The sequence below is a fragment of the Perna viridis genome, chromosome 9, assembly GCF_037379345.1.
Source record: "Perna viridis isolate PV_CMFRI_1.1 ecotype Kerala chromosome 9, ASM3737934v1, whole genome shotgun sequence".
Lineage (NCBI taxonomy): Eukaryota > Metazoa > Mollusca > Bivalvia > Mytilida > Mytilidae > Perna > Perna viridis.
This window is the reverse complement of record NC_142453.1, coordinates 914,529-941,436: the sequence shown is the minus strand read 5'-3', so window position 1 is coordinate 941,436 and position 26,908 is coordinate 914,529. Positions and strand designations below refer to the sequence as shown.

Genomic DNA, 26,908 nt, shown 5'->3' with positions numbered 1-26,908 from the left:
TAAATAATTGTATGGTCTTTACCGTTTATTAAAAAGATATTGTAAACATTTACAAAAAAAGCATCATCTTTCTCTTACATTTCCAGTGGAACTTCCTCGACACTGTACAATATAGATCAGGCAAGAATTGAGAGCATTGTATATTAATTAAAAATAGTTTTTTTTTGTGCTTTTCAATCTGTTTTGTAGTTCATGTCATATTTTTAAGGGTAGAGTTTATTAGTCATGGATGACTTTCCTTCTCTTAAGGTTAGTTAGTGATAACTAATACTGAAACATAGGAGACAAATAAAATTATGTTGGGCTAAAACACCCCATCAGACATATTGGACATTTCAGATGACTTTTAGTGAACAAAATTCAACTTAAACACTGCATATTGTTAAGACACATATATCTCATTTAATCATACCCTGACATGCTCAAGCAATTTAGGAAGGCAAATACTTGCAACTAATAATAATCCTACATATATGTTGGGATTAATACTTTATTGTTCTTTCATCCGGATGTTCAGTTATTAGAATTGATCAAATTGCTTCCACTCTGTATTTGTTACATGTGATTTTATGCCTAAATATTTTTATTTTTTTTAATGAAACATGATCTGATAACTGGCTATCTCAAATTATATAACTAAATAGTAAACCTATTTGTTCGCTCGTCTAGAACAGTTTCGCTCCTCTAGAGTTATTTTAATAACAAAACAAAATATTTGCTTGACTTGGATAGAGGCAAAATGATTCAAAGCCAAATACTTAATGACCTCATGGCCTACTTGGTCTTTGGTGTGTGTGTGTGTTTTTTTTTATTATTATTTAGTAGTTTATTTTATTTTGTTATTGTTTGTTTGCATATTTGTTTTGTTTTTTGTATTTTTTTGGCTGTTTTTGGGTTGAATTTGTTTTGTCTTTGTTTTTGTTTTTTGTTTTTCTTTGTTTGTTAGTTTGTGTTTAGTTTTTTCTTTATTTTTTTTTCTTTTTTGTTTCTTTTTTATTAGGCGGAATTATATTTCTAAAGTTAATTTGTTTCAACCTGTATAGACTGCAAACATCCCCCTCGGAAGATTCTTAATCTGATCCAAGGACGACATGCAGCACCCCAATATTCTTTTCATAAGAAACATTATTGACAAACTTGACAACTACCTTGTTCATCTAAGAAGGAGACTTTCAATTCTATTTCTAACAATGACCTTACATATTTCTCTAATATTTCAGATATGCAAACGAATGAAAGAAGTGTTTAATGGACAACTTTAAAAAATAATGATCACGGTCATGCATCGTATCATCCCGTTTTGTCTGGCATTAACAGTCCGATCATCTACACAGATTTGAATTTCGGAAGGTGAATGTTAAACAGGAGCTTGGGACGATATACGGACTGTCTCGCCGTTCAAACCACTGCCTCATTGACATCTCATTGATGAGGTTTTGGAGTTTGATAAACATTTTCGTCAACGATCAACCAATTCAAAAAGCATTAAGTATCTATTTATACCATAACAAAAATTTCGTTTTCAATATACTTTAAGAAAGGCAATATAACCATAGTTAGAACAAGTAAAAGGAAAGTCATAATCCGGAAACTCAAATATACAAAAAAATGTAATAACTGAATACACCTTAAACCAAATACTAAATGAGAAACCTGAACTTAATACTGGATGTGTGAACCTCAGTTACCAGCATCTGCTTTTCTGGAGACATGCAACGAATATCTAATATGAAAATAAACATGTATTTAAACGAAAGAGGAAAACTATTACACTGTGCTGTGAGAAGTTTTTTCATGGTGGAGATAATCAAACAATAAGGTTTTTGTTAATAACTTTTTGTTGAAGTGTTCACTTTAATCTTGTCACTACATAAACACCGCTATCCTTATTTAAGAAGTAAGGCATACTTAAAACTTCCCGTGTAAATGGGCAATCGGTACGTCCCTGATAAACTAATAATTTGTGATATGAAACTCTATACACAGGGCTGAAGGATTGTTGCTTCAGACATAATGAAAGTGACTATTTTTAAAATGAAAACCACGTTTATAGTATAGTTACATAATAATCCTCCTGTTTTAGCGATCCCCGATCCCGATAATTATTCATAATATGCAAAAGAGTGCTCAGCGTCATAAGTGTTATTAATTCTAATACCAGTCATCTTATCAAAGACATTTCAATGACAGAACGTTTCATGACTAGTGTTGTTCTTTCTAAATAAGTTATCATTGATAAACCAACCATCTGTCTCCCAATTCAACGGACAAATGCGTTATCAATAAAAAGTTCAACCATTTCAAAACTATACCAATTAAACAGATGGGAAAAAAATTCTCAGATTTGTATTCTATTGTTAGGCATAGTGTTTTGCTGTTAATCATTCTATTGAAATCAATCAATATTCACACATATAACTTTGACAGTATTAACAAAACAATTCATTACTTTACATTTTCTTCTTTATCTTGTTGATAATGGAACTCCAAACGTACACGCACAGGAAATGAATTGTATGCTGTTAAGGAAGTTATTTGTTATTTGTGTCTTTTTTTAAATATTGGCACTGTAAACTTTTACTGTAATCATTAGTTTGGAATGTCAACAAGTTGCCGACAGTTTGTAAACATTTTAATAAATAAGATCATTAAATCCTCTCTGTGAAATCATTTACTATCCAACGATTAGTCCGGTCCTAAGTAAAAAAACTATCATAGGGAAAGAGAGAAACACCGGATATGCAGACTAGATACTGCAATACCTCACGGGTGCAATGGAAACAGTAAAAGTATAGAAAACCTTTCAAATTACATAAATTTTGAATTTATTGGTTTCTACAGACTCTTTCAAGCAGTTTGTGTAAAAGGTCAGGATGAAGAAAAACGGCCATGACAGTTTGTCAACAAAGGTATAGATGCAATTTATTTGGTTTACATCATCCATCACAAAGGCAACCAACCAATGTCCTACCCATTTCAAGAACAAAGCCACACCGATTATTTCATATTCCTATTCCTATGAGGTTTTTATATCACAACTCATACGTTATGCCAGACCATACCGAAGCTATGCAGTCTTTTTGTATCGCGCTAGACTTCTTACCATTAGGCTTTTGAAGGGTGTCGTGTTGCTACAATATTGAAATCGTTGATCTTTACGATGTTTCCAACTTCAGAATGATGCACCTGATACATGTTCTGTGATTTTAGTCCAATGTTCATTTACTTTTGTTTCATTTATAGTTTTTTTTTCATTTAATTTTCTTTGTGATGTTTGTCTGTTTTCATTTTTTTTGGTCTTCATCCCTGGATAACAATCATTTGATTACTCTTAAATTATTAGCTAAAATTCAATGATGATAAAACATTGTTATTCAACATTGAAATTATTAACCTTAACTCAAAGTTGATTCAGTGTTGAACTTTCAGCGTTGAAATCAATATTTAACTTTCTCTCATCGTTCCAATTTTGAATGTAGGATTCATTAACCAGTATTCTACTTTGCGCCATCGCTTGGATTTCAAATCGAACAATTCATCCAGCAGTTAACGTTCCTTTTAACGTTCACAGTTAAAAGTTGCAATCCATAACGTCAATGTTTATAAATAAGTTGTTTACCGTTGTAAACATAATTCAACCTGTTTTCAACGTCACAATAACGCTTAGAGTCCGCTTCGTAATAATGCAATAAAGAGCAGTGCCCGCGTCCAATACTTAATTATGTTTAAAATTGTATGTTTATTTCTGTGAGTGGCAAATATTTCGTCCTTGGATGCATTTGTTTGGCCATATAGACAATTTCATAAAATGACACAATATACTTTGTTGCATATTGTTTAGCTTCTGTTCACAGTATATTTAATCATTCTCTGTAATAAAGTAACATTGAGCTCAAAATTTCGTTTTAACCTTATACTCTAGCCCTGCTACAACAAAACATGTAAATTGAATTGTCTTTAAAGAAAGACCACACAAACTGCGAAATGAGAATTACAATGAGTACATGAAATGACCATTATATCCAAAAGAATGTTATATTTGTACATAATCCATATTCATGAACGAAGTATTATAAAAGTCAAACAGCGACATCATTGTAATTTATGATTGCTTACTACAAGAGTAGTATATATTAAATATAACATAATTTAAGGATGTCTGTTTTTTATCCCTCTATTGTCATTCTAATCACAGGCACTGGTAAGTAATGCGATCAAATTGTTAAATGGTCCATGCAAAATAGTTTTATTTGTAAGCAATGGCACATGCACCATATGTGATGCATAAGATTAATTATACGTAGTTATTGCAATCATTTATGAACAATATGCATCGTAAAAAAACAAATAAATTGATTCATATAATTCACGAAAACTTTTCTCTTGATACTTATTTAAGAAAATCATTTTTTATATTTGCCTTGGCTTGGTTTTATCATTCTCCTTAATTTGTAAACCGATATTTTTGCTATTTATATACTACGATTCCAAAATAAACCTCTATATATGTTGTTTTAACATTCTCCTTGATCTTGGGTGTCAAATCCAGTTCTCTATATTTTGCTTCTTGGAGTAAAAACACATTATTTTGTTTTCATTTAAAAGTCGTATTCAGAGAATATATTTAGACAGTGATATACCGTCGTCGCTATTATATGTTGTTACATTGACAATTACATGGTCATATGAAATACATATGGAAATATATGTTAAGGAACAATATGGGAAAATATCTTTGTGTATTGTATAACAAAAAGAAACACATGATTGCCAAAGTCAATCGGAAACCGTTTTTTTTGTTTCGTTGGAATCGTTTAATTATAATGTGGTCGATAGTCATAAACATATGTTTTTCATATGTTTTAATGATGGCTTAAACATACGAAAAATGAATTATAAATCCAGAGTTCTGGGTGTTTTACAAACTATATGGAAACATTTGATGATGTACTTCATGTGAAGACTATATTATGCGACAAATACGTTTAATGTTTGTATTTTCCAAACATATACGATTCCCAAACGTAACAAGGAATACATTATATATAAAAAAAAACAGCTAATATTAAAGTCGAGATTTATTTGTACATTTAGTTCAGAAGGAGGACCTGAATGAAAAATAACTAATGTATTATATTATTTGTTTTGATTAAGTTTGAGGATATATACAAAATACAAATATGCATGTTGATTGTTTTTATATGAAAATAAAAACCTGAATTATCTAAAAAAAACATTTCATGACAACCATTAAATCGATTAACATTGCAGTTAGGCATATACTAGATATCATTGAAGAACTTTTTTCTTTATTGTATCCTCCAATTGTCCAATTGAAGTTTGTTTATTTTTTATATCTAGTATTTCCTGAATGGTTTTTCAAACCAAGCATATATTATTTTTGTATAAACATTAAAAGTAGTTGTATGAAAGGTTTTTTTCAAGAGAACCAAGGTTATAGCGGTAATCAAAAGAATGTAATCCAGGGACAAAGACCAGACATTGAAAACCGACATACACAACAAAAAAAAACATAAAGTAACGAAAATCATATATACAAAGTAACAAAAGCAAATAAGCAACTCAAACATCAAAAACTGGACGAATGGACTAGGTGCACCTGTGGGGTAAGCGTCCTCTGCTTTTCTAGAAACGCCCACCGAGTTGCTCATAAAAAAGTCAAGTCCGTAGCAAAAATCTTCAGATTTTCGAATTCAGCCTCATGGAAGTAACGCGTCAATTATTGTACATACACAATTAGTTAACATAACAACAGTTAACAAATATGGTTATAGTGTTAATAAATATGTTACTGGCCTGACATTTGGATATTGATTATTGTATATAAATGATATACACAACCCAACAGCAAAATATTGAATTGCAGTTTGACACATGAAGATATTATTACATTTGGAACATCTGAACGTCTGAAGTATTTTTTTACTTCGGGAGAAATTTGTAACATTGAATCAAATTAAAAGGAACTATAAATTTAAATACCTTTTTTAGCTTGGAATAACACATGAAATTTAATTGTTTTTTTTTTTTTTTTTTTTACAAATAAAAACAGTTTTGTTGTTTTATCTTTTTCGTTGGAAATTAAGAGAGCTTAAATTTTAAACCCAGTACACCAGATATGCAAATATATGTAAAATGTCAGCATCAATGATCAGACTCTCTTTTATCTTCTTCTTTCTATTTGACGTAATAAATAACAAAAAAAGATATGAGTCATAGGAATGTTCGCCAATTGTCCTTTGACAACAAAAAAGTAAAACAAAACTTGCATTTAGGCACCATTAAACAAATATTTACATTCATATTAAAACTACGTAAGCTCGAAAATGCATTTGGTTATAAAAGTGCAATATAATATTACATATGAATATAATCTGATGCCGTAAGAGTATTTGTTCCACTGCTTAAATTATATACTTATCCATTATCTGGTGTGCAGTTAAAATCAAGTTAAAACATGCACACCTTATTTTACTAGGATTAACTCAGTTTCCAGCAATTACAAAAATAAGGTTGTGAAATGAAGACTTCGTTACGTATACATACATTTGTATTTTTAAACAGTCTTTTGAACCTCTCACTTTCCCACATACTTCATAATAAATTAATTTCTATTATCCTGTTTCATTTGGAAGGGTATATGGACACACAATTAATGTATGATGTCTGATGATTAGAAAATTCGGAGCTTGGGTAAAGCAACAACCAAGGGCGTGTTATACAAGAGTAATCAAGGGAACCAAGGTTATAGCGGTAATCAAAAGAATGTAATCCAGGGACAAAGACCAGACATGGAAAACAGACTTACACAACAAAGGACATAAAGTAACTAAAATCATACATACAAAGTAACAAAAGTAAATGAGTAACTCGGACTCCACTAAAAACTGGGAGCATGGACCAGGTGCACCGGTAGGGTAAGCGTCCTTAGAAACACCCACCGAGTTGCTCATAAAAAGTCAAGTCCGGGGTACACAAACGAGGAAAGGTAAACTATGACCCGTTGAATAAATCAGTTTTCGTGGTGCTGATGGATACATCATAATGATCCACGAGTTCATGATGACGACCATAAAACTTCTGTAGTGATGACTTCAATCTTGTAGCAACATAACACTGTTCCAGAAGCCTATTTGTTAGAGTTCTAGCGCGATACAAAAAGTCTGCGTAGTTTCGGTAAGCTCTTGCATAACGTATGTGGGATGTTGCCACAGATGAAAGGAAAGTTGACAATTCTGAATGAAAAGTCATCACGTTTGTCGTAAAGTTTGGACAATAATTTTCCTTTACCATCGATTTCTAAGTGTAGGTCAAGATATGAGGCTGACTTCACAGTGTCTGTGGTATCCTTTATCGCAAGTTCTTTTTGGGTAGATGCAATGTATAAAATCCCCGAAATTAGGATTGTTTAAAGATAATACGTCATCTATATAGCGGAAACTGAGATTGAAGGATCTATCCAAACGATATTCTTTCTTTCTGATCAAATCAGCTATAAATTCAGCCTCATAATAGTGAAGAAATAGATCAGCAAGTAAAGGAGCATAATTTGTTCCCATTGGAATACCGACCGTTTGTTGAAAGACACGTCCACCACAGAACTATATATTTGTATCTAGGTGTACCATCTTTTTGGAAAAACAACGATGTATAATGTTTTTAAGTCGGGATTTTAACTGAGTATGGGGAATAAAAGTATACAGTGTTGAAAAATCATAGGTTTTAATGCCATTATATTCAGATAATTGCCTTGAAGTGATTGTCGCCAAAAGATCTTTCGAATTTTTCAGTATCCACATTGAATTAATACCACTACGGGAGTAACAAGTGTTGTGGTAGGACTGCAGACCTTCTTTGACAGTTGTGAGTATAGAAGTTAAAAGTTTTGAAAGAGGTTTGATGGTACATTTTGCAGATCCAGATATGAAACGTTGTTTGAAGTTTGATTGTGAAGTTTAGGAATCCAGTACATAGACGGTAAATCACAATCATCGTGCTTGGTAGATAGACCAAAGAGGGGATAGCACAGAATTATGGTTTTCCACAATCTCTTCTTTGGAGAGAGTGGTAGCAGTATAGGTCTTATCACTACTATTATTTTCTACGTCTAACTCTCATAATGAATATTGGATATAAAACGTTTTGCAGACAAAAACAATGTTGTTTTGGGCTTTGTCATGTATAGTAGACAATGTATTTGCTACATCGGGGTCTTTGAAAACTGATGTAGCCTTGGCACTCATTGACCTACTTAAAACTTTCATTCGTTTCAAAATTAAAGATCTCACGGCCTTTAACCACTCTGACAGAGAATCAATGTCTTCTTGTTCTCGTTTTATCCATTTTCTAGCATAGTCCTCGATGGCATCCATAAGAACTTCTAAGTTATAATTCCAATTTATGGAGCGTGGTTCACGGTACTTGGGACCTTTAGAAAGGATATTACGTAGAGATTCGTTTTCGATAATGGTTAAATCTCCCGTAACGACGTGACCAGAAGGACCATATTTGAATGAAGACGGTTTGCAAGAACAGTCAGATGGTATAGCCTTGAAGTCCTCAATCTCGAGGTTCTGCATTAGCCTTTTATAATTGAAAAGTTTGGATGCAATGGGTGAAGTATAGGAATATGAAATAATTGGTATGGATTTGTCTTTTAAATATGAGGGAATTTTTGTTGGTAATGTTTTTGTGATAGAGGATGTTAGCCAAATTAATTGCATCTATACCTTTGTTGACAAACGGTAGTGGAAGAAATGATCGTTTTTCTTCACCTTGACTTTTCACACAAACTGGTTTAAAGAGTCTGTGGAAACCAATATCCAAAATGATGGCAACAAGTCTGTATAATGATGAGGTGGGGTCAGAAACATGAGTGTCAAGACTTGTTTTGTAAAGGGAGTGTAGTAGAGTGAGAGGTATAGAATAAAGTTTGGTTCTAATGTGATTAAATCCAAGAGTTTTTTGTATGAAAGGAAGGAGACCATTCATGGAGACATCATGTAACTTAGGTGACGTAAAGTGGCGATGGCCATGACTCCTTTCCCGTCTTGGATTTTTGTCATACAAATTCATCATATTTACGCTATTGTTATATTGGCTTGAAAGGTTTCCTATACTTTTGATGTTGTCATTGCATCCGTAAGGTATTGCAGTACCTAGTCTGCGTATCCAGTACTCTTCTCTTTCCCTACGATAGTTTTTACTTAGAACGGGACTGTTCGTAGGATGGTATTTTTTTTTCTCTAAAATACGAACTTTCATGGAGAGGATTGAATGATCTTGTCGATTAAAGTGTTGATAAACTGTTGGGAATTTGGTGGTGTTAATTCTGGAACGATGATCGCACATTCTTTTATTTACTCGTTCTTGCGTTTCTCCAACATATATTGAACCACATAAGTTGCATTCTAATCCATATATTAAGTTTGTTGATTTGCAACTTAAGTCATCGTGACTTCTTGTATGGAAGGTTTTGTTTGTAAGGGAACTGGAGAAGTAAGGGTCGGTTATAAGAATGTTTTGCAATTTTTAATACCACATTTTGATATGGTACAATGTGGTTCGTCATCGTTGTAGTCAAATATATCGTTTGAAGTGATGAAGCATGGTTTGATTATTTTAATTTTTTGTACTGGAGTAGATGGTCTGCAGACTGAACGTTTGATCGGGTATTTTTAGTTAAATTGGTCAGGGCACTTTCCATACCAAAAGTGAGTGTGCTAAGATTCTCATCTGGGGACACCACATACTTTCAAGACAACAGAGTGTCCGATCTGCTGTCAGGTTTGAGCCTGTTTTTCTTTCATTCCTCTTGTTAAAACCATTAATTTTTTAAAAAAAATGTATTACTAGTTTGATGATACCCTCGGGGACAAAATCCACCAGCAGAGGTATCGACCCAGTGGTGTGAAAGAGTAATCAAGGAAACCAAGTTTATAGCGGTAATCAAAAGAATGTAATCCAGGGACAAAGACCAGACATGGAAAACAGACATACACGACAAAGAACATAAAGTAACTAAAATCATACATACAAAGTAACAAAAGTAAATGAGCAACTCGGACTCCACTAAAAACTGGGAGCGTGGACCATGTGCACTTTCGAAAAGTGTGCAAAGATTGCACACTTTTCGGAAGTACTTCATGTCATCAAACAATATCTTGCAATTATGATTTTTGGCGATTGCTTTTGTGTTTTGTAAATTATTCACTTTTTTATTTTACAACGATTTTTATTTGGGATTTTAGACATGCATATGATTTGATATGGAGAAAATGCTGTTGTGGAAGCTTTTTTATTTAAAAGAAAAACAATTAAACAGTCATCTGTATATAGGTGTATAAATATAGCTGAATTTAGCCTTAAAACATTAGATTTAAGAAAACTTAAATACTGTACGCAAAGAACCACAACACATGCTTGTTCTGTCTTGAATTAATTGTCAAATATGTGAACAATAAAAAAATGTGTATCTATTTTACATTTTAAACAAGGGGGACACGGAAACATACAATTTGCACAACACTTAGAGCAAGTGTGTCGTGCACTTTAACAGGAACGAAAGATGTAACTAGACTGTTCTTCTAATTTTAAAAAAGACACAGATAAAACTAGGTATGTTTTCAAAATGGCTACAGAACGCTGTTTGTGTAAGTGAACTTAATTCATTATACTGTATTTGTCTTTATCTTTTTATGCATGTTAGGGCTGATAGTTTACTTGCCTCTTTATGTCTTAAATGATCTCAGTGTGTTGACAGATAGTGTGTTGTCTCCATCTCACTTGACTTTTTTAATTGATTAATTTAGCGATAGATTATTTTGTTTTATTTTTACATGAACAATGCGTTTAAATCTATTTTCATATAAGTAAAGTGTAGAAGTATTATATAATTTCGTCTTAACCAAGTAATCGCTTTACTTATCTCTATTCAAGTATCTGTCTTTATCAATCATTAGATAAATTACCATTACATCATTTAGCAAGTGAGAAGTTTTCAAATACTTAAAATGTGATACCTATAGTCCTTGTTTTCATATTTACAGAATTTTAGCAAGCTTTTTTTTCAAAGGGACATAACACACAAATACACGACAATTATGTTGACGGTCTCATTTTGGAGAGGAAACATTTTTTTTTTGTTTTGTTTTGTTTTGTTTTTTTAAACTTTAACCACTTTTATTTCGGTACGTACCTGAATGGTTTTAAATAAGCAATAAAAATATCCAAGTACTTATTGCGGCTATAAAATTGTTTTTGATTTAAAGTATATTGTGCCCATTTGTCCAATTTGAACCGGTCTGTCGGCTTACAAAAATGTAGATAGTCATTTCCCTTTTCTCAAAATCTTAAAAAGTCAAAGTCTGAATATGAAAAAAAGGTCTATAGTCTACCAGGTATAATACGGTACATTGAAGCGTTTTATGTCATGAACATTGGAATTAATCAGCTTAAATACCTAAAAAATAATTTAAAAAAAACAACAACAAAATTATACCCGCTGGTTCAGAATTAAGTATCTTAAAACACTAATATAGTACACAATCTATAGAGATTTGTCGAGAAAAAGTACAAATGAGATAACTGTTCAACTAATTCAAAGTACATGTACATTCGAATTAAATTACCAGACTTTCCATATTATATACTTGACACAAGCGATTTAACCAATGTAAAACTAAATCGATTAGTTATGTCAAGTATGTTATTTTTTCATACATATTTTGTTAACTCTTCTGTATAAAAACAACTATATAAAAGAAATATGATATACGTTTGACTACCACCAGTTTAAAAGACAAACACCACATATAGCTATGTTTTATATTACGAGTTTGTTTTGTTGCCTTATAATGTTCATTTCTCATACATTATCTAGAGATAAAGGTAAAGATATTTCAAGTCAATTTTCAATGAAGAAACATTGTGTACAGTTTTTTTTTATTTTCCAAAACTATTAAAATAAAAAAGGGGAATCCTCAGATCATTTAATTCAACCAAGATGATTGTGGTAAATGAAGAGAATCAAAGCAAACAAGGTTATAGCGGTAATCAAAATAATATAAGCCAGCGACAAAGACCAGATATGGAAAACAGACGTACACAACAAAAACATAAAGTAACTATAATCATACATACAAAGTAACGATAAAAAATGAGCAGCTCTGTCTCAACTCACACACAGGCAAATGTGCCACAAATAAGAATCATATGGTTTCCATCATATGATTATCATATGAAGTGAGCTCCATATGATTATCATATAAAGTGAGCACCATATGGTTATTATATGAATTGAGCACCATATAATACTCATATATTTTAGTTAATATAAGATAATCGCATGGTTATCATATGATAATCACATGTTTTTCACAACCATATGATTATCATATGTTTTCAAGCCCATATTATCATATGAGAATCATATGATTATCATATGACGTCCACATGATTAATATCATATAATTTTCATATGATTACCATATGATTATCATATGAATCGAGCACCATATGATTATCAAATGTGGCACATTTGGCTGTGTAGACGAAAGAGAAAAGGAAACCTATGAGGTAATGAATGTTGATATAAACATATTGTTCGTCAATTAGAGGAAACAGTTATTTATAATTGTTTTTCTTAATGGTAATATAAAGATTTTACAACATTGCTCCAACACTGTAGTATGTTATTTATTAATGTTTAAGTTATACGCTGGCTGTTCATGACTCGTGACTGAACATTGTGTTTGCTTCTATGTTTGTTTGTTTTCATTTTCAGATCACATTGGTAATAACAAATCTAGAAAGATAAATAGAATAAGAAATGAAAACACAATTTATATAATTTGATAATGAAAATTATGATGTTTAAGAAATATGATAGAATAGGTAAATTATTTAAAATTATATGATGAATTGTGGATATTGAGGTCTAAGGTTCCCAACAAAAAAAAATGAATATGTGTTAAAAGGGAGTAGATAAAAGAGGTAATGGACAAAGTAAATGAGAAAGAGCCAAGCATAAACAGTCCAACTTAGAGGACCTAAGAACTGTGTAATTTATGTTGTATAATTGTGTTTAAGATTCAAATGGGTTTCGTTTGTGAATATCAAAAGGTAAAATAAAAAAAAAATGTTATTGAGAATTTAACAAAAACTTAAATCGGGTGTCGAAAACAAATTATGCTGAGCTAAAAAACATATGTAAATTTACTGTTTTTTCTAGTCGGGAGTACTTCCTGGATTTTACTTTTCTAGCATACGATGTTAGTACGTAGATTTACTAACTATAAAAAGAGCCAAAGAAGCAAAATGGATATTAATTGTCAAGCTTGTATAATAAGATATGCTATGAAAGAGAGGAATGAAAACATAAAACATTTTATTAATGATAGTATATTTTCCGTTTTTGTTTAGCAAAGAGTCAAGTTGTAAACGGAAACATGTTATAAGATCGCGAGTGATATTATAATACATGCGGTTGGAGCTGTAAATATATTTCATAGCATATGTGTACAATATTATGGGACCAACTGGAGCCTGCCAATTTGCGTGAAGGTTTCTTCGTCGTTGATTGAAGACATATTGGTGGTCTCGAGCTGGCATATTCATTCCGATGAAGTTGTTGTCTTATTGACATATTCTTCATATTCATTATCATTATATAGTACAAATGAGGTATACATAAATGGATAAAAATATTACAAAATGAGAATAATAGATTCAGTGAATGTATTTCATTGTTGAACCCCATATGAGATGGTTATTTTTTTTCATTGTATTTTTTTTTTAATGAAAACTGAATTTCAACCATATTATAACTGGTGAGTTGATTGTCCGCCTGCTACTGTTCAGCTGATTCTAACAAGTCAAACTGTTGTATCTTTTCTACTTGTGTTTTACTATTTTTATTTTGAACCAACCTCTTCTTCCCACAAAATTAAAGACTTAGTTCGTGTCTTCTGTGCCTGACCAGTTCTTTGAATGTATTAAACAATGGTTTTTTTTTATAATTTATCGATGTGTTTGATTGGACAGTTCAGTAATAAAATATTTAAAATTCCTATTTTGGTTTCATTCGTTTTGTTCATGAGGGTGTAATTGTTTAGGTGGAGTCTAAGCATGTAAAGTTTTCGTTACAAACCGATGATCCGACTGTTTTGTTTAATTTGGTATAACCTGGTGTGGTTCTATGACGTCCTTAATGTTAATTAGTCCATAATCGGCTATGCAAATAAACAAAGCAAATAACTTTTTAAAACGATTAATAGGTTTGTTTGTTTTGTTTGTTTGTTGCGGTTTAACGTCCGAGCAGCAATATTTCAGCTATATTCAGACGATGAACATGAAATTAAGTATAAAATGAACATGAAATGATGAAATGAAAAAGGGATGGGACACAAGGACAATTGGGTCAATAAATTTTGATTGCTACATAGGAAATAGGGAGAGGTGGGTAGGGTCGGGCAATGTAGCCTCCTGTGGCGGAGTCCTATGGTTCCTACTCCTGGAGAATACCACAGCAGGGTTCTTTCACGTGCGAGGAACGTGGCATCTTTCCCAATACGATGCACCACTATGGTTTGCGGTCAGGTTTTCCGTATTATAGCCTGACAACTCCAGCATGAAACACGCTAGGGGTACCCCATTCCACCATCTGGGGCACACATCCCAGTTGCTCTGTGGGCAGAGCGCCCTAGCCCCCGGTTCTGAGCACTATTTAGTCGCCTTTTTTACGAGAAACTTATTGGTGCTGCAGGCATATTCTTTTAACACCCGGACCTGCACGGGGATCGATTAGTAGGATTTGCACTATTACTCATTTGAAATTAGATCACAAGAAATTTGTAAACCAGGTTATTGAATACAAAATGTATTATATTTTTTTTTCAAAATAGTAAACTTTCGTCTTAATGAAAACAAAACAAAAAAAACTTTAAAATCGGCAATTTGCCAGCCAATAAGTATCATTACGCAACCTGATTAAAATACGTTGTATTCTGTACAAAAGAAGGAACGTAATTTTATTTATTTTAGTAAACGCACACTTGTGATAAATACATCTTTTCCCTACACAATTCGACGAAGACAACATAATATTTTTAGAATCCGCTGTTGTGTAAAATGCAATCTTAAAAAAAGATATATGTGCTGTAATATTTTTTTTAAAGTTATGTTGAAGCAGTAGAATAAAAAAAAAACTTTAAAATGTTTATAACAGCTATTATTAATAACGCAAGTCTAGAGTTCAAGCATTAGTAACGACAGTGGTTTTTCTTAAATTGTACGTGTGAAATAAATATATTACCATATATTTTTGGGGAAAAAATCGTAAAACCAATAATCCTTTTGTATTGGCAAATTATATAATACATGCATATATTAAACGATATTTCCTCGTTTTTTTTTTTGTTTGTTTTTTGTTTAGTTTCCTTTTATCATTATTGATTTTGTTTGGCATTTTTTACATCATTATTCTATTTTTTCTCAGTATAAAAAGAGAATTCAACAAAGATTTATCGATAGAACTATAAAGGACAGACCTAAACTAATACATTGTAGCAGTCATGTTTTTTGTCAACTATTTGTTATTAGTGTCCTGTATTTTTATTGCAGTTCCAAACACAATACAACATGATGGTAAAGAGCTAGCGCCAGGTGATAAAACTGCAGGTAAGGAATTGTTGAACTGATTTTGACAGTATTTAGTTTCGACCAGTGTATATTTTACTTTTTTTTAAATTAATGACAGACTTGTTACGAATGATACTCCCTCATTAGTGAATCTATGATGTAAACATCGTTAAATGATATAACTGTATAATTGTATATTAATACATATACAGGTGATGATAGAGAATCAAATACAGATTCGGTTAGACGTGATAATTTCAATCTCACAATGACCTCAAAGTGTACTTTCCTTCATTGGAATTGAAAAGCTATAATTTGAAGTAAAGATATATGATATTGAATGCCCCGTGCAGGTCCGGAAGTTAAAAAAATAGGCCTGCAGCAGCGCTAAGCTTGTCGTATAAGGCGACTAAATAGTGCTCAGAAACCTAGCCAGGGGCTAGGCGCTCTGCCTACAGAGCAACTGAGATGTGTGCCCCAGGTGGTGGAATGGGGTACCCCTGGCGTGTTACATCCTGGTTTGTCAGGCTATAATACGGAAAACCTGACCGCAAACCATAGTGGTGCACCGTGTTGGGAAAAATGCCACGTTCCTCGCACGTTAAAGAACCCTGCTGTGGTATTCGATAGGAGTAGGAACCTTTGCGCTCCGCCACAGGAGGCTAAATTGCCCGACCTTACCTATCCCCCCTTTTTCCAGTGGCAATCAAAATTTGTCGACCCTATTATCCTTGTGACCCATCCTTTTTTTTTCATTTCATGTTCATTTTATCATCCATTTCATGTTCATCGTCTGAATATAGCTGAAATATTGCTGCTCGGACGTTAAACCCCAACAAACAAACAAAAAAACTTATTCGGATAAATAGTAAAAAGTGGCACGTACATTTGTCAAAAAAGGTGTTGATTATAATATCATTTAAGCAACTAAATATGATCATTTACTTTTCATGATTATTATCCTTTGCCTTTTGGCAATTACTGCAATGTATCAATTTTGAACAAAAAGGATCAACTTAAATTTTCAGCTTTGATAGATGGCATGTTTTATTGTTTATACCAAGCTTATTTAATCAACCATTACATGATTGAACTGTATTACGTTTTCAATTATTTGCTTAACATACTACCCTAAAAACTTAAAAACGATTTACTTATTCATTTTTTTCCTTCGAAAATGTTTATTTTGTGATTTCAGATAGACATTCGAATATGTGAAATTTCTTATTTTTCTCGAATAATATAATATTCATTGTTTATAAATGTATATCGTTTCTGTCCAATTTTGACAAGAATAATAGGTACTAAAGTTTAAACATGTTTGTTTTGTTTGTTTGTTTGTTTGTTTGTTTGTTTTTTTTTTTTGTTTGTTTTTTTTTCATAAACATCAAATATAAGTACAAAATAAATCAAACAAAGTTTGACAACCAGGATTCTTAAACGAGCGCCGAGATTTTTTTAACTCCTTATCAATAGTGACTATTTGTATATTTAAACATACAACAAGCGTGTACCACTATGTAATGCATTTTAACTATTGAGTATGTAATAACAGAAGCCTTAGCTCTGAACACTGTATTTGTATATAAGTTTGAAAGAGTAATCACGGGAACTACGATTCTAGCCGTAATCAAATTAAAAGTAATCCAGGGACAAAGACCAGACATGGAAAATAGAAAACCACAACAAAAAACTTTAAATAAACACAGTAATACATACAAAGTAACAAAGATGAATGAGCGACACGGGCTCCCCAATAACTGCGAGCATGACCCAGATGCACCAGTAGGGTAAGCGTCCTCTGCTTTTCTTGAAAACCTCGGCAAGTTGCTAATAAAAAGTCAAGTCCAGGGTAGACAAACGAGGAAAGGAAAACTATGACACGTAGAATAAATCAGTTTTCATGGTGCAGATGGATACACTTTAAGGATCCTGGAGTTAATGATTACGATCATAAAACTTCTGAAGTGATGATTTAAATCCTGTAGCAACATAACACTGTTACAGAAGCCTACATGTTAGAAGTCTAGCGCGATACCAATAGTCTGAGTAGTATCGTCAAGCTGTGACATAACGTATAAGTTGTGATATGAATATTCCATACGCAGGAACTGGAGGGATGATAACACAAATGAAAGAAAAGTTGACAATTCTGAATAAAAAGTCATCACGTTTGTCGTAAAATTTGGTCAATAGTTTTCCCTTACCATCAATTTCTAAATGTAAGTCAAGATATGAGGCCGACTTCACAGTTTCTGTAGTATCCTTTGGTTCAAGTTCTTTGGGGTAGATACGATAGGGTCAGGGTTAGGGTAAGTTGAATATATATTTTACTCCTTGGCCAAAATTGGGTAAAAAAAGCATTGATATCATAAAAGAAGGGAAACCTACGGCTTTAAAACTCCTTATAAACACCCTCGGACATTTTTGTAACAATTTGAAACACATTTCTTGATGTTTGTTCGGATTTTGGAAAAAGAGGTTTGATTTTAAATGAGAATGAAAACCTTCCTCGATGGCGCGAGCTACGCAGTCAAGAGTTACAACCAAGATATATTAATAGCTGATATCACAAAGACAGGGAAAGCTTCGGCTATAAAATTCCGTATATCCACCCTCGGTCTATTTTTAATCAATTTTAATTTAATTTTATGACGTATGATCAGGTGTTGAAGTAGGAGTTTAAACTTTAAATGAAGAGGAAACCATTTTGGTAAAAATACTTGCATTTATCGTGATGAAATGTTGAAGCGGTGGAAAACGTCTGCCATTAACAAGACACGCTCAGAATCAACGAATTGCGTTTTATATAATCTTGATGTCAATCTTCCCATGCAAAATATTTATCTGGATATTATGTAAAAATGCGCGATATTTCAATCCTTATACATTCAACTCCTTGGGTTTATCGACATCATAAAATGTGCTTAGACTTGAAATACGAAACTTTCAAAGACTTGTTGACTAAACTAAAACCGACATTTTAAAACGACAATCTTTGTCTTAATATGTGGATTAAATTCCAACGAGTTAATGCAGTATCGCAGAAACTTTATGTAATGGTTTGAAGTACTGTACACAATAGATGTTCATTAATTGGATTCGTTCATTATCATATTCTGAGGGATAGTTCAGGGTCCGGTTTCATAAAATATGTCAATTTCAGATTTTTCCTCAAACCCTTCCTCAACTCAAATTTCGAAATGTTAAAATGCTTGAAATTGAAGATTTGAGGAAAATCAAGGATTTGAGGCCTATATGTAAGAGCCTAGGCAATGGTATTTGATAAATATCATTAATATCTACCTACCAACCTATCTCCCCATTCAGCTCTGTGCTTTGCATTGTTCTCCCAATGTCATCTTAAACTCTTTCAATTCTCCCACAACACTCCTAAGCGAGCTTCATTCGGTCTTCCGACTGGCCGTGGTGTCCATCTTAGGGCTGCTTTAGTGATGAGTAATCGTTCTATCCTAAAGACATGTCCAAGTCATCTAATTCGCTTTTGTGTTGTTTCATCAATTATGCATTTGGAGTCATTTTCAGTAATTTGGTATTTGTGATGGCATTCGGCCAAAAGAGGTTGCAAATTTGTCGGAGGCAGTAATGATGAAAGTTTGACACGGATGTCACGTTTACCTTATAAGTAACCCTTCAACATTCACTTCCGTGCAAGTGTACAGATTTAACTTTGGTTTTTCTGCTATAATGTTTGGATTTCCATATGGGCTTTAATCTGTAGAAAGCTGCTCTAGCTTTAGCTTGTCTGTTTTTTTATGTCTTTCTGTCTTTGGTTTTTCTGCTCACTGATGATACTAGATTTATCAAGTCGTCTACTTGCTGTATTTCATTGCCACCAACTTCCATTTTATTCATAGATGTTGTATTTGTTTGTTTATTTGTTTGTGCGTGCGTGCGTGCGTGCGTGTGTGTGTGTGTGTGTGTGTGTGTGTGTGTGTGTGTGTGTGTGTGTGTGTGTGTGTGTGTGTGTGTGTGTGTGTGTGTGTTAAAATAATCCAAGTTGACTGGCGTATTGGCTGAATCTCTGAGATTTTCTTGTATGTGGTCACGCCAAGATGACAATAAGGCGATATCAAAAGCAAAGTAATGGTCCACTAAGGTGGAGCAAATGGACCATTTGATTCATCTTTTTGAGTCACCTGTGGTCTTCCTCATGAATCAATCAATAACATTTAAAAATAAGATAGGCGAGATGATACAACCCTGTCTGACTCCAGAGTTTACTGTAAACCAATCTGTGTCTTTGTTGTTTTATAGGACAGAGCACTCGAATTATGTGTAGAAGTATTTAATTAGGATTACAAACTGTTTTTGGCAACTCCGTAAGCTCTTAAAATTTTCCAAAGCAAAGTATGGCTCTATGGACACTGTAAAAGGTCTTCTTGAAATCAATAAAATTAATGAGCAGTGGCGTTTTCTATTCAATAGATTACTCAGTGATATTTTTCAAGCAGTTATTTAATCGATGCATCATTTCTCTTTTCGAAATTCAGCTTGTTCTTTCCTTAGTATGGCATAAAATTATTTATAAAGCGTTCAATATAAACGTATGATATTCGTATCGTCTGAAACCACGAAATTTACACATTTAAACAACGATATTTGTCTCGTCTGAAATTAACCTTTAATTACTTGTTGCAGCTGTTGCCAAAATTAAGGAAGCCTTGACAGGTGCATTAGAATCTGTAGCTATTAAGTCAATACAATTGAGAAGTGCATCGTACACAATGTAAGTTTTAATTCCCATACGTTAACGTACAGACAAAAAACATACTGCAGTCAAAAAGGAACAGAATATGTTTCATCAGGAGGCAACAACTAAATCATTAAACAAAGACCATAATATATAAACAAAGATAATACATACAAAGACCGGAAAATAACTTACAACTTTGACTCCTCCCTACAAAAAAAAATTGTAAGTATCAGGTACACAGGTAAAAAATAGGTTAAAAGTTATGATTCAATTTTTCTTCTTTTTTACAAGGTTTGTATCGATAAGTTTAAACCTTAAGATATAATGATTTGAATAAAAACAAACATTACATGTAAGATGTGTATTTCATGAAAAGGAAATAAAATAGTATATTAAAAGACGACACACATAACATTCGACAATGCGGTACTTAAGGCATGCAAACAATGCTAACGTGACCTTATCCTACATACAATTACAATTTTTAAAAGTGTATAAAATAAACGTGTCTAAACTGAACTGTGTTCTGGATAAAGATTTATAGATGTCCGATTTAGATTCTCTTTCAGTTTATTAGGATTTCAATTTAGACAATTATCACTGTAGTTTAGACATGTGATGTCCGTTTGATGCATGTTGTGTATGTATTAGTCTCGTTCACAGTATATATCCCTTGAGTTTAGAATTAAGTATACAAATGTACATGTAATGTGTTCCTCTTTGAACCTTAAATTTGTTTTTGTTTGCAGACAGTCTTTAGTAATAACGAAACATCCAACCATAACAATTACAGAGTCAAACGATTATTATTTTATATGGTTGAAAAACATGGGAGTGAGAATAAGAGGAAGGTGGATTTTCTTCCCAATGTGAGTGTACATTTGCATTTCAATAATTATGATCATTTCAGTGTATATTATTCAGACATATGACAAAGTAAAGTAATACTTTGGTCAAACAATGATTTGTTATAGAAACATTAATGATAAATTGATGAATGCATTTACAAGTCATAACTTTTTGTACGTCACATTATGTCATAATTATTAGACATTTCTTAAAGAAACAGGGGATTCGAGTCATTTGAGTCATACTTCGGTGTATCTATCTTAATCATGAAAACAGATTTATTCATCCTGCCATAGTTACCCCGGAGTATACTGTTTATGAGCAACTAGGCGGACGTTTCGTGAAAACCAGATGACACTTAACGCTTGTTATTTGTATGATATTTGTTTTTGTTTTTTTGTTTTTTTTATTTATTATTATTATTTTCTTTGTTGCGTGTGTCCGTTTTCAATGTATGGTCTTTGTCTCTGGATTACATCTTGCCTAGAATCTTGGTTCACTATATTACTTCTTTCGTACAAATAAAACTATATTCGGATATGCACACCTTAGGTAGTTTTCTAGTACGTGTAAACTTTTTACTTAACATATTTCAGAGTTTCAGGTTCATTTACAGCCATTGCAACCAATGTTTTTGTACATCTGAGATACCGTGAGTATTATGCGCAACCCTGATTACTGGTTTGTTTTAATTTTGAAACATTGAGCTGCTAATCGTTGTGTATGTTTGCTTTACATTCTTTAGGCAAAAAAAAACTCATTCCAAGTATTGTCAGAAACTTCTTTTCAATGTCTTCTTTTGTGTGATTAATTGCAACAAAAAATACCGTCATTTTGTCTGTGTAATCTTTATTATGCCACATTATGTGACAGTCTAGTGCTGATAACTTATAAACATTTTAACGTGTTTTACCAACAACAGAAGAACATTAAAGTAGTATGGCCTTTCAAATCACCCGCATAAATCTATACTTTCTCGCAACGTCGTGCACTTCATACAAAAATGTAGATTGTCGACCGTTCTCTCCCCTTCATTAAAAACTGTGTTGTTCTATCTACTGACAAAGCCTCAAACAACATGTTTGTATGTGAGGTGCATTACGGATGCTTGATAATTAGATTAGAAATAAACGATAACTCGTGTTATCCTGTATACAAACGCATTACATTTTTGAAGGATTAATTACGAGCAAACCATCTGCCTTACCTCAGGTGAGATGTCTTCGAATTACCACAATTGTAGTTTACATACGATTAACACCACTCCTCGATTAAATAATTTCACAGTATTTGCATTATCTTTCATTGGCTTAGAAAAAAATCGTGTTTATCCGTATAGACAACTCTAATAACTCTTTTGTTAAACTAATAAATAATTCTACTATAATCCATTGCTTTGTATGTACACTTATATATTTTTTTCACCTGATCCTTCGATCGATCGTCTTGATAATTTAATATATCTCTCATTCACTGAGATTAATTAAATTAAAACAACCTTTGAGTTTTAAAACTTAAAAATTACATATTGATTTTTCGCAAATTAAAGTGAAAATACTTTAAAAAAAACATATCATCCGTAAGGATTAGGGCTTCTTTCAAATGTAACGGATCTTTAACTTGATAAATCAATGTTTGATATGGATTTAGTTCGGTTATCAACGAGTTCTCCAAAGAAAGGGAATACTTACACAATTTGCATCGGCTATTCGCGTCCTTTTAGACCTTAACCTTGCATTAGTCGATCGTACTCATCTCAGTGCAAAACTATACAAGACACAAGAGGATTTGGATTTTAAATTTGATTTAAAAATTTGATACTGATATATTGACGATGCTCTCTACATTATTAATCCTAAATTAAAGATAACTGAACTGACACCATACTTCAACAAATTGTACTGTTGTTGTCATTGTCTCTTTATTGGTTGCGTTTATATAATGAGTGAAAGTTGAACATCGCAAAATGTCAACCCAAGTTATTTGATTGCAATATCATAATATCGTAATCCATGACATTTTATCGAGTTTAATTTGAAAGTTGAAATTAAATATAGCAAGATAAAATAATTGCCACATTCAACGCTCACGAGTAAGAGAAAAAATATATCGCCTAACAAACGGCGTCTGTCAGGTAGAAGATCTTAGCTAACTTCCAATAACGTCACCAATGTTGTCGGGATAACAAATTTAGAAATGTCAAAAAAAGTGACTTCAGATCAATCAAGTTTTATAGAAAACAACCAATTACAACAACGAATCTTTATATCACTAGATCGTGTCACATTGTTCATGGTATAATAGTGCAAGTATATTGTACTCTAAGAAATAGATAACAACAAGTCATAGACAATTTAGGTTTTGTATCATTTAAAGAAAGACGATAAATTCAAAACCCACTAAAATAAGCTAGTACTACGGCTGGATTTTACTGTCACTTCAATTTACTTTATCAACATTTTATTACATTATAGTTGTACTGTTAATTTAATAATTTGAGTAGAAATCTCGTTAAGGTTAACTTGACTGACTATATTGTTGTTTTACAGAAAAAAAATCACAAAGTGTCGTTTATTGTTATGTCAAACTTCGCAATATTTCTGTGACCTTCACACCTGACAAAACTAAGGATTCTGCTTTAGAAATAACTAAAACTAGATCAAATTTCATGGACAGATTAAAAAGAAGACTGAGGAAAGAAGTAAGTGCACATATATGTATTGTAGTTTATGTTACCTTGGCTGTAAAAACAAACAATTCCTATTCAAATAAAAAATATACATTTTTTTGTGTGAATAATTTTGGTGATTAAAAATTTTATTTTTCATATTTGGTTGAGACGTGCTTTGTCAAACAAAACTATGCCACGATTCTCAATCCTAGATTTTAACAGAACAGTTTAACTAGAAACACGTGTTAGTTAAAAGCAACGTTTTTGTACAATATAAAAACACATAACACCGAATACTTTGAAATATTGCATTATACAGATATGTTATATTGAACAACACATCTCATTTGCCGCATAATATTTTTTTATATCTTTCTTTAAAATGATAGATTCACCATCTTTTATACAACATATATACCTCATCGTCTTTTAAAAGAACACATTTTTTCTCACATTACACACCTTGTTTCCCCACACGACACAGTTTTATGACATAACTACGACACATATTTTAACGCAGTACAACCACAATCTTCTATTACGAGAAATCAGTGAATAACACATCAAGATACACATTTGTATAATAGTAATTATCATCCTGTTTACTACGATTCACATTGTTATGACATTAACCAAGATGACAGAAAATAATGCCCCGTGTAATAGGTACTTTTGACCTTAAAATTCAATTTTCATTACATTAGCCTACCATCATGTACACTAAAGATACACATATGCATTGTCATAACATTGACCCACTTTAGAGTACACTACAGATACATATTGTCATCACATTGACCATCCACCATGTACACTAAAGACTCATGTTTTCCTAGCATGGACCCACCATCATGTACACACAAGATTTATGTTGTCCTAATATTAACTCACCATCATCGTCGCATAAGATAAACATTGTTCCAGCCTTGACCTACCATCATCTTCAAATAAGATACACGTTGTTATAACATTGACCATCTATCATGTTCGCATAAGATACACATAGTTATACCATCGACTTACCTTCATGTACAAATAAAATACACGTTGTTCAATCATTGACCCACAATCATTTTTGCAAAAGCTATATATTGTCTATATAAAGCTATATACCATTTAACCAACAACATGTTCACATACGATACACGTTGTGGTATCATTGACCTACCATCATGCTCATATAAGATGCATATTGTCTTATCATACACCTTACTACGACATTTACAACCGTTGTGTTTTCTACAAACATGAAAATCATCGAGACAAATCATGATACGCATTGACATAACATTACAGACATCATGATAACTTGCGATACACAATCGGCATTTCATTGACAATTATGTAGATAGTTTCAGAACAAGTCAACTGTCGTGTTATTAAAGACACACATTGACATAACAAAGTCATGTTCGCTTAAAAAAGAGTTCATCATCGTGCTAATTCATGATACGCTTTGGCATGACAAGACAACAATTGTGATTATTTAAAAAACACAACTGCATTTCATTTGCGACGATACATATTGTAATAACATGAACACTAACTTGTTAACCAAATACATAAATTGACATTACTTTGAAATCAACCATCGTTTTATCTGTAGGGTCAAATTTACTACTAACGTGTTCTCCTGAAAACTTTTTTGTTTTGAAACTGCTTTATGTAATCAGATAACGAGTAGAATATGGATAATATAAGGATAATACATATACTAGATTACATTTTTTTAAATAATTTAGAGGCATGTTAAATTCTAGTAGCCCATAGTGTGTTTAAGTTATAATGGTCCTGACATTGCACATTGCAGATATGTAGACGAATGATTCAAGTGTTCAACGGACTACTTTAGTGAGTAAGTAATCACAATTATGCACCTGTCCAGCCAAAGTTATGTTTAGCACATACCTGAAACAAGAGATAAAATTGTTGACTATTGATATATTTTTTGTTTTTGTTTTGTGTGTTTTTTGTGATGTTTTGTATGTCAACAACCTAATCGGTCTGCGTTTGGTTAATGTATTTTTCATGAAATCTACATACTTAAGCCTGATGGAACATTGCTATATATTCAGACGAGTGTTGAAATTTATGTCCCCCTTATTGCACAAAAGAAGCTGTCAATGAAAAGTTCAATCCCTTTTGAAATAACATTAATTCAAATGACATATTCTGACATAATGTTAGATCTTTCCAAAGATGTTTTCTACTTCAAGTCATGATATCAATTCAAAATATTTTCATAAAAAAACATAACAAGCAAAACAAACTCATTATTCATCACTCATGTGATTTCTTATTTTGTAGATAATGGACCTCCTGACCTTTATTCGAGGAAAATAAAATTCATTTACTAAAGATTTAATTTGGTTTGTTGTCGTTGTTACGTAGTATCAGCGACCATAGTGACTTCTTAAGACGCCACCATTGCCTTAACGACAGGCTTTTTGACCAATGTTATGAAAAAATACGTCCAATTTGGACGCTTATAGCTCAGCCATACCTTATTGACTGAGAAGTATAAACAGCATATGTAGGGGGGAATGGTCTATTACTGCAAAAGAAAGTGAAATATATAATTTTAGAATCAAAATCGTCTTGTTTGTCGTTGTTGTGTATTAGGACGACTAGCTACTGCCGTCGATAAGAGAAATAAATGGGACCATGGTTCTAGCAGTAATCAAAAGGAAATAATCCAGGAACAAAGACCAGACATTGAAAACAAACATACACAACAAAATACATAAAGTAACTAAAATAATATAACAAAGTAACAAAAGCAAATGAGTTTTGGTTTAAAGTTGCTTAACAACTAAATAAAACCTTTATTCAACAAGTATAATATTGGCAAAATGTTTGCATTGTACCAAAACAATACAGAAAAAGTAATATTTTTTGTGTTCATGTAAATTCTTAAAAAGGGTACAATTAAATGAAAATAAATTTATTGTACATTTAATGCCTTTTTAACCATGTTTACATAACAACTTCGAATTATTTGCATCGAAAAC

At 32.2% G+C, this 26,908-nt stretch overlaps 1 protein-coding gene across 1 annotated transcript; it reads left to right on the top strand.

Annotated features, from left to right (window-relative positions):
* Positions 1–15,523: 15,523 nt before the first annotated feature.
* Positions 15,524–26,262, top strand: LOC148606030 (uncharacterized). The gene is made up of 7 exons (XM_088545142.1): positions 15,524–15,699; positions 20,323–20,410; positions 21,127–21,246; positions 21,823–21,878; positions 23,776–23,927; positions 25,708–25,752; positions 26,205–26,262. Exons 1-6 carry the CDS (start codon positions 15,594–15,596, stop codon positions 25,747–25,749), a joined length of 564 nt encoding a protein of 187 aa, XP_088401268.1. The 5' UTR covers positions 15,524–15,593; the 3' UTR covers positions 25,750–25,752; positions 26,205–26,262.
* Positions 26,263–26,908: the final 646 nt, after the last annotated feature.

What these genes read in the sequence shown, in the direction of transcription:
- LOC148606030 (XM_088545142.1), top strand. Translation starts at nt 15,594, where the DNA reads ATGTTTTTTGTCAACTATTTGTTATTAGTGTCCTGTATTTTTATTGCA. An exon ending in GCCAGGTGATAAAACTGCAG is followed by an intron (nt 15,700 to 20,322) that starts GTAAGGAATTGT and finishes TACTTGTTGCAG; the next exon opens with CTGTTGCCAAAATTAAGGAA. An exon ending in TTTTGTACATCTGAGATACC is followed by an intron (nt 21,879 to 23,775) that starts GTGAGTATTATG and finishes GTTGTTTTACAG; the next exon opens with AAAAAAAATCACAAAGTGTC.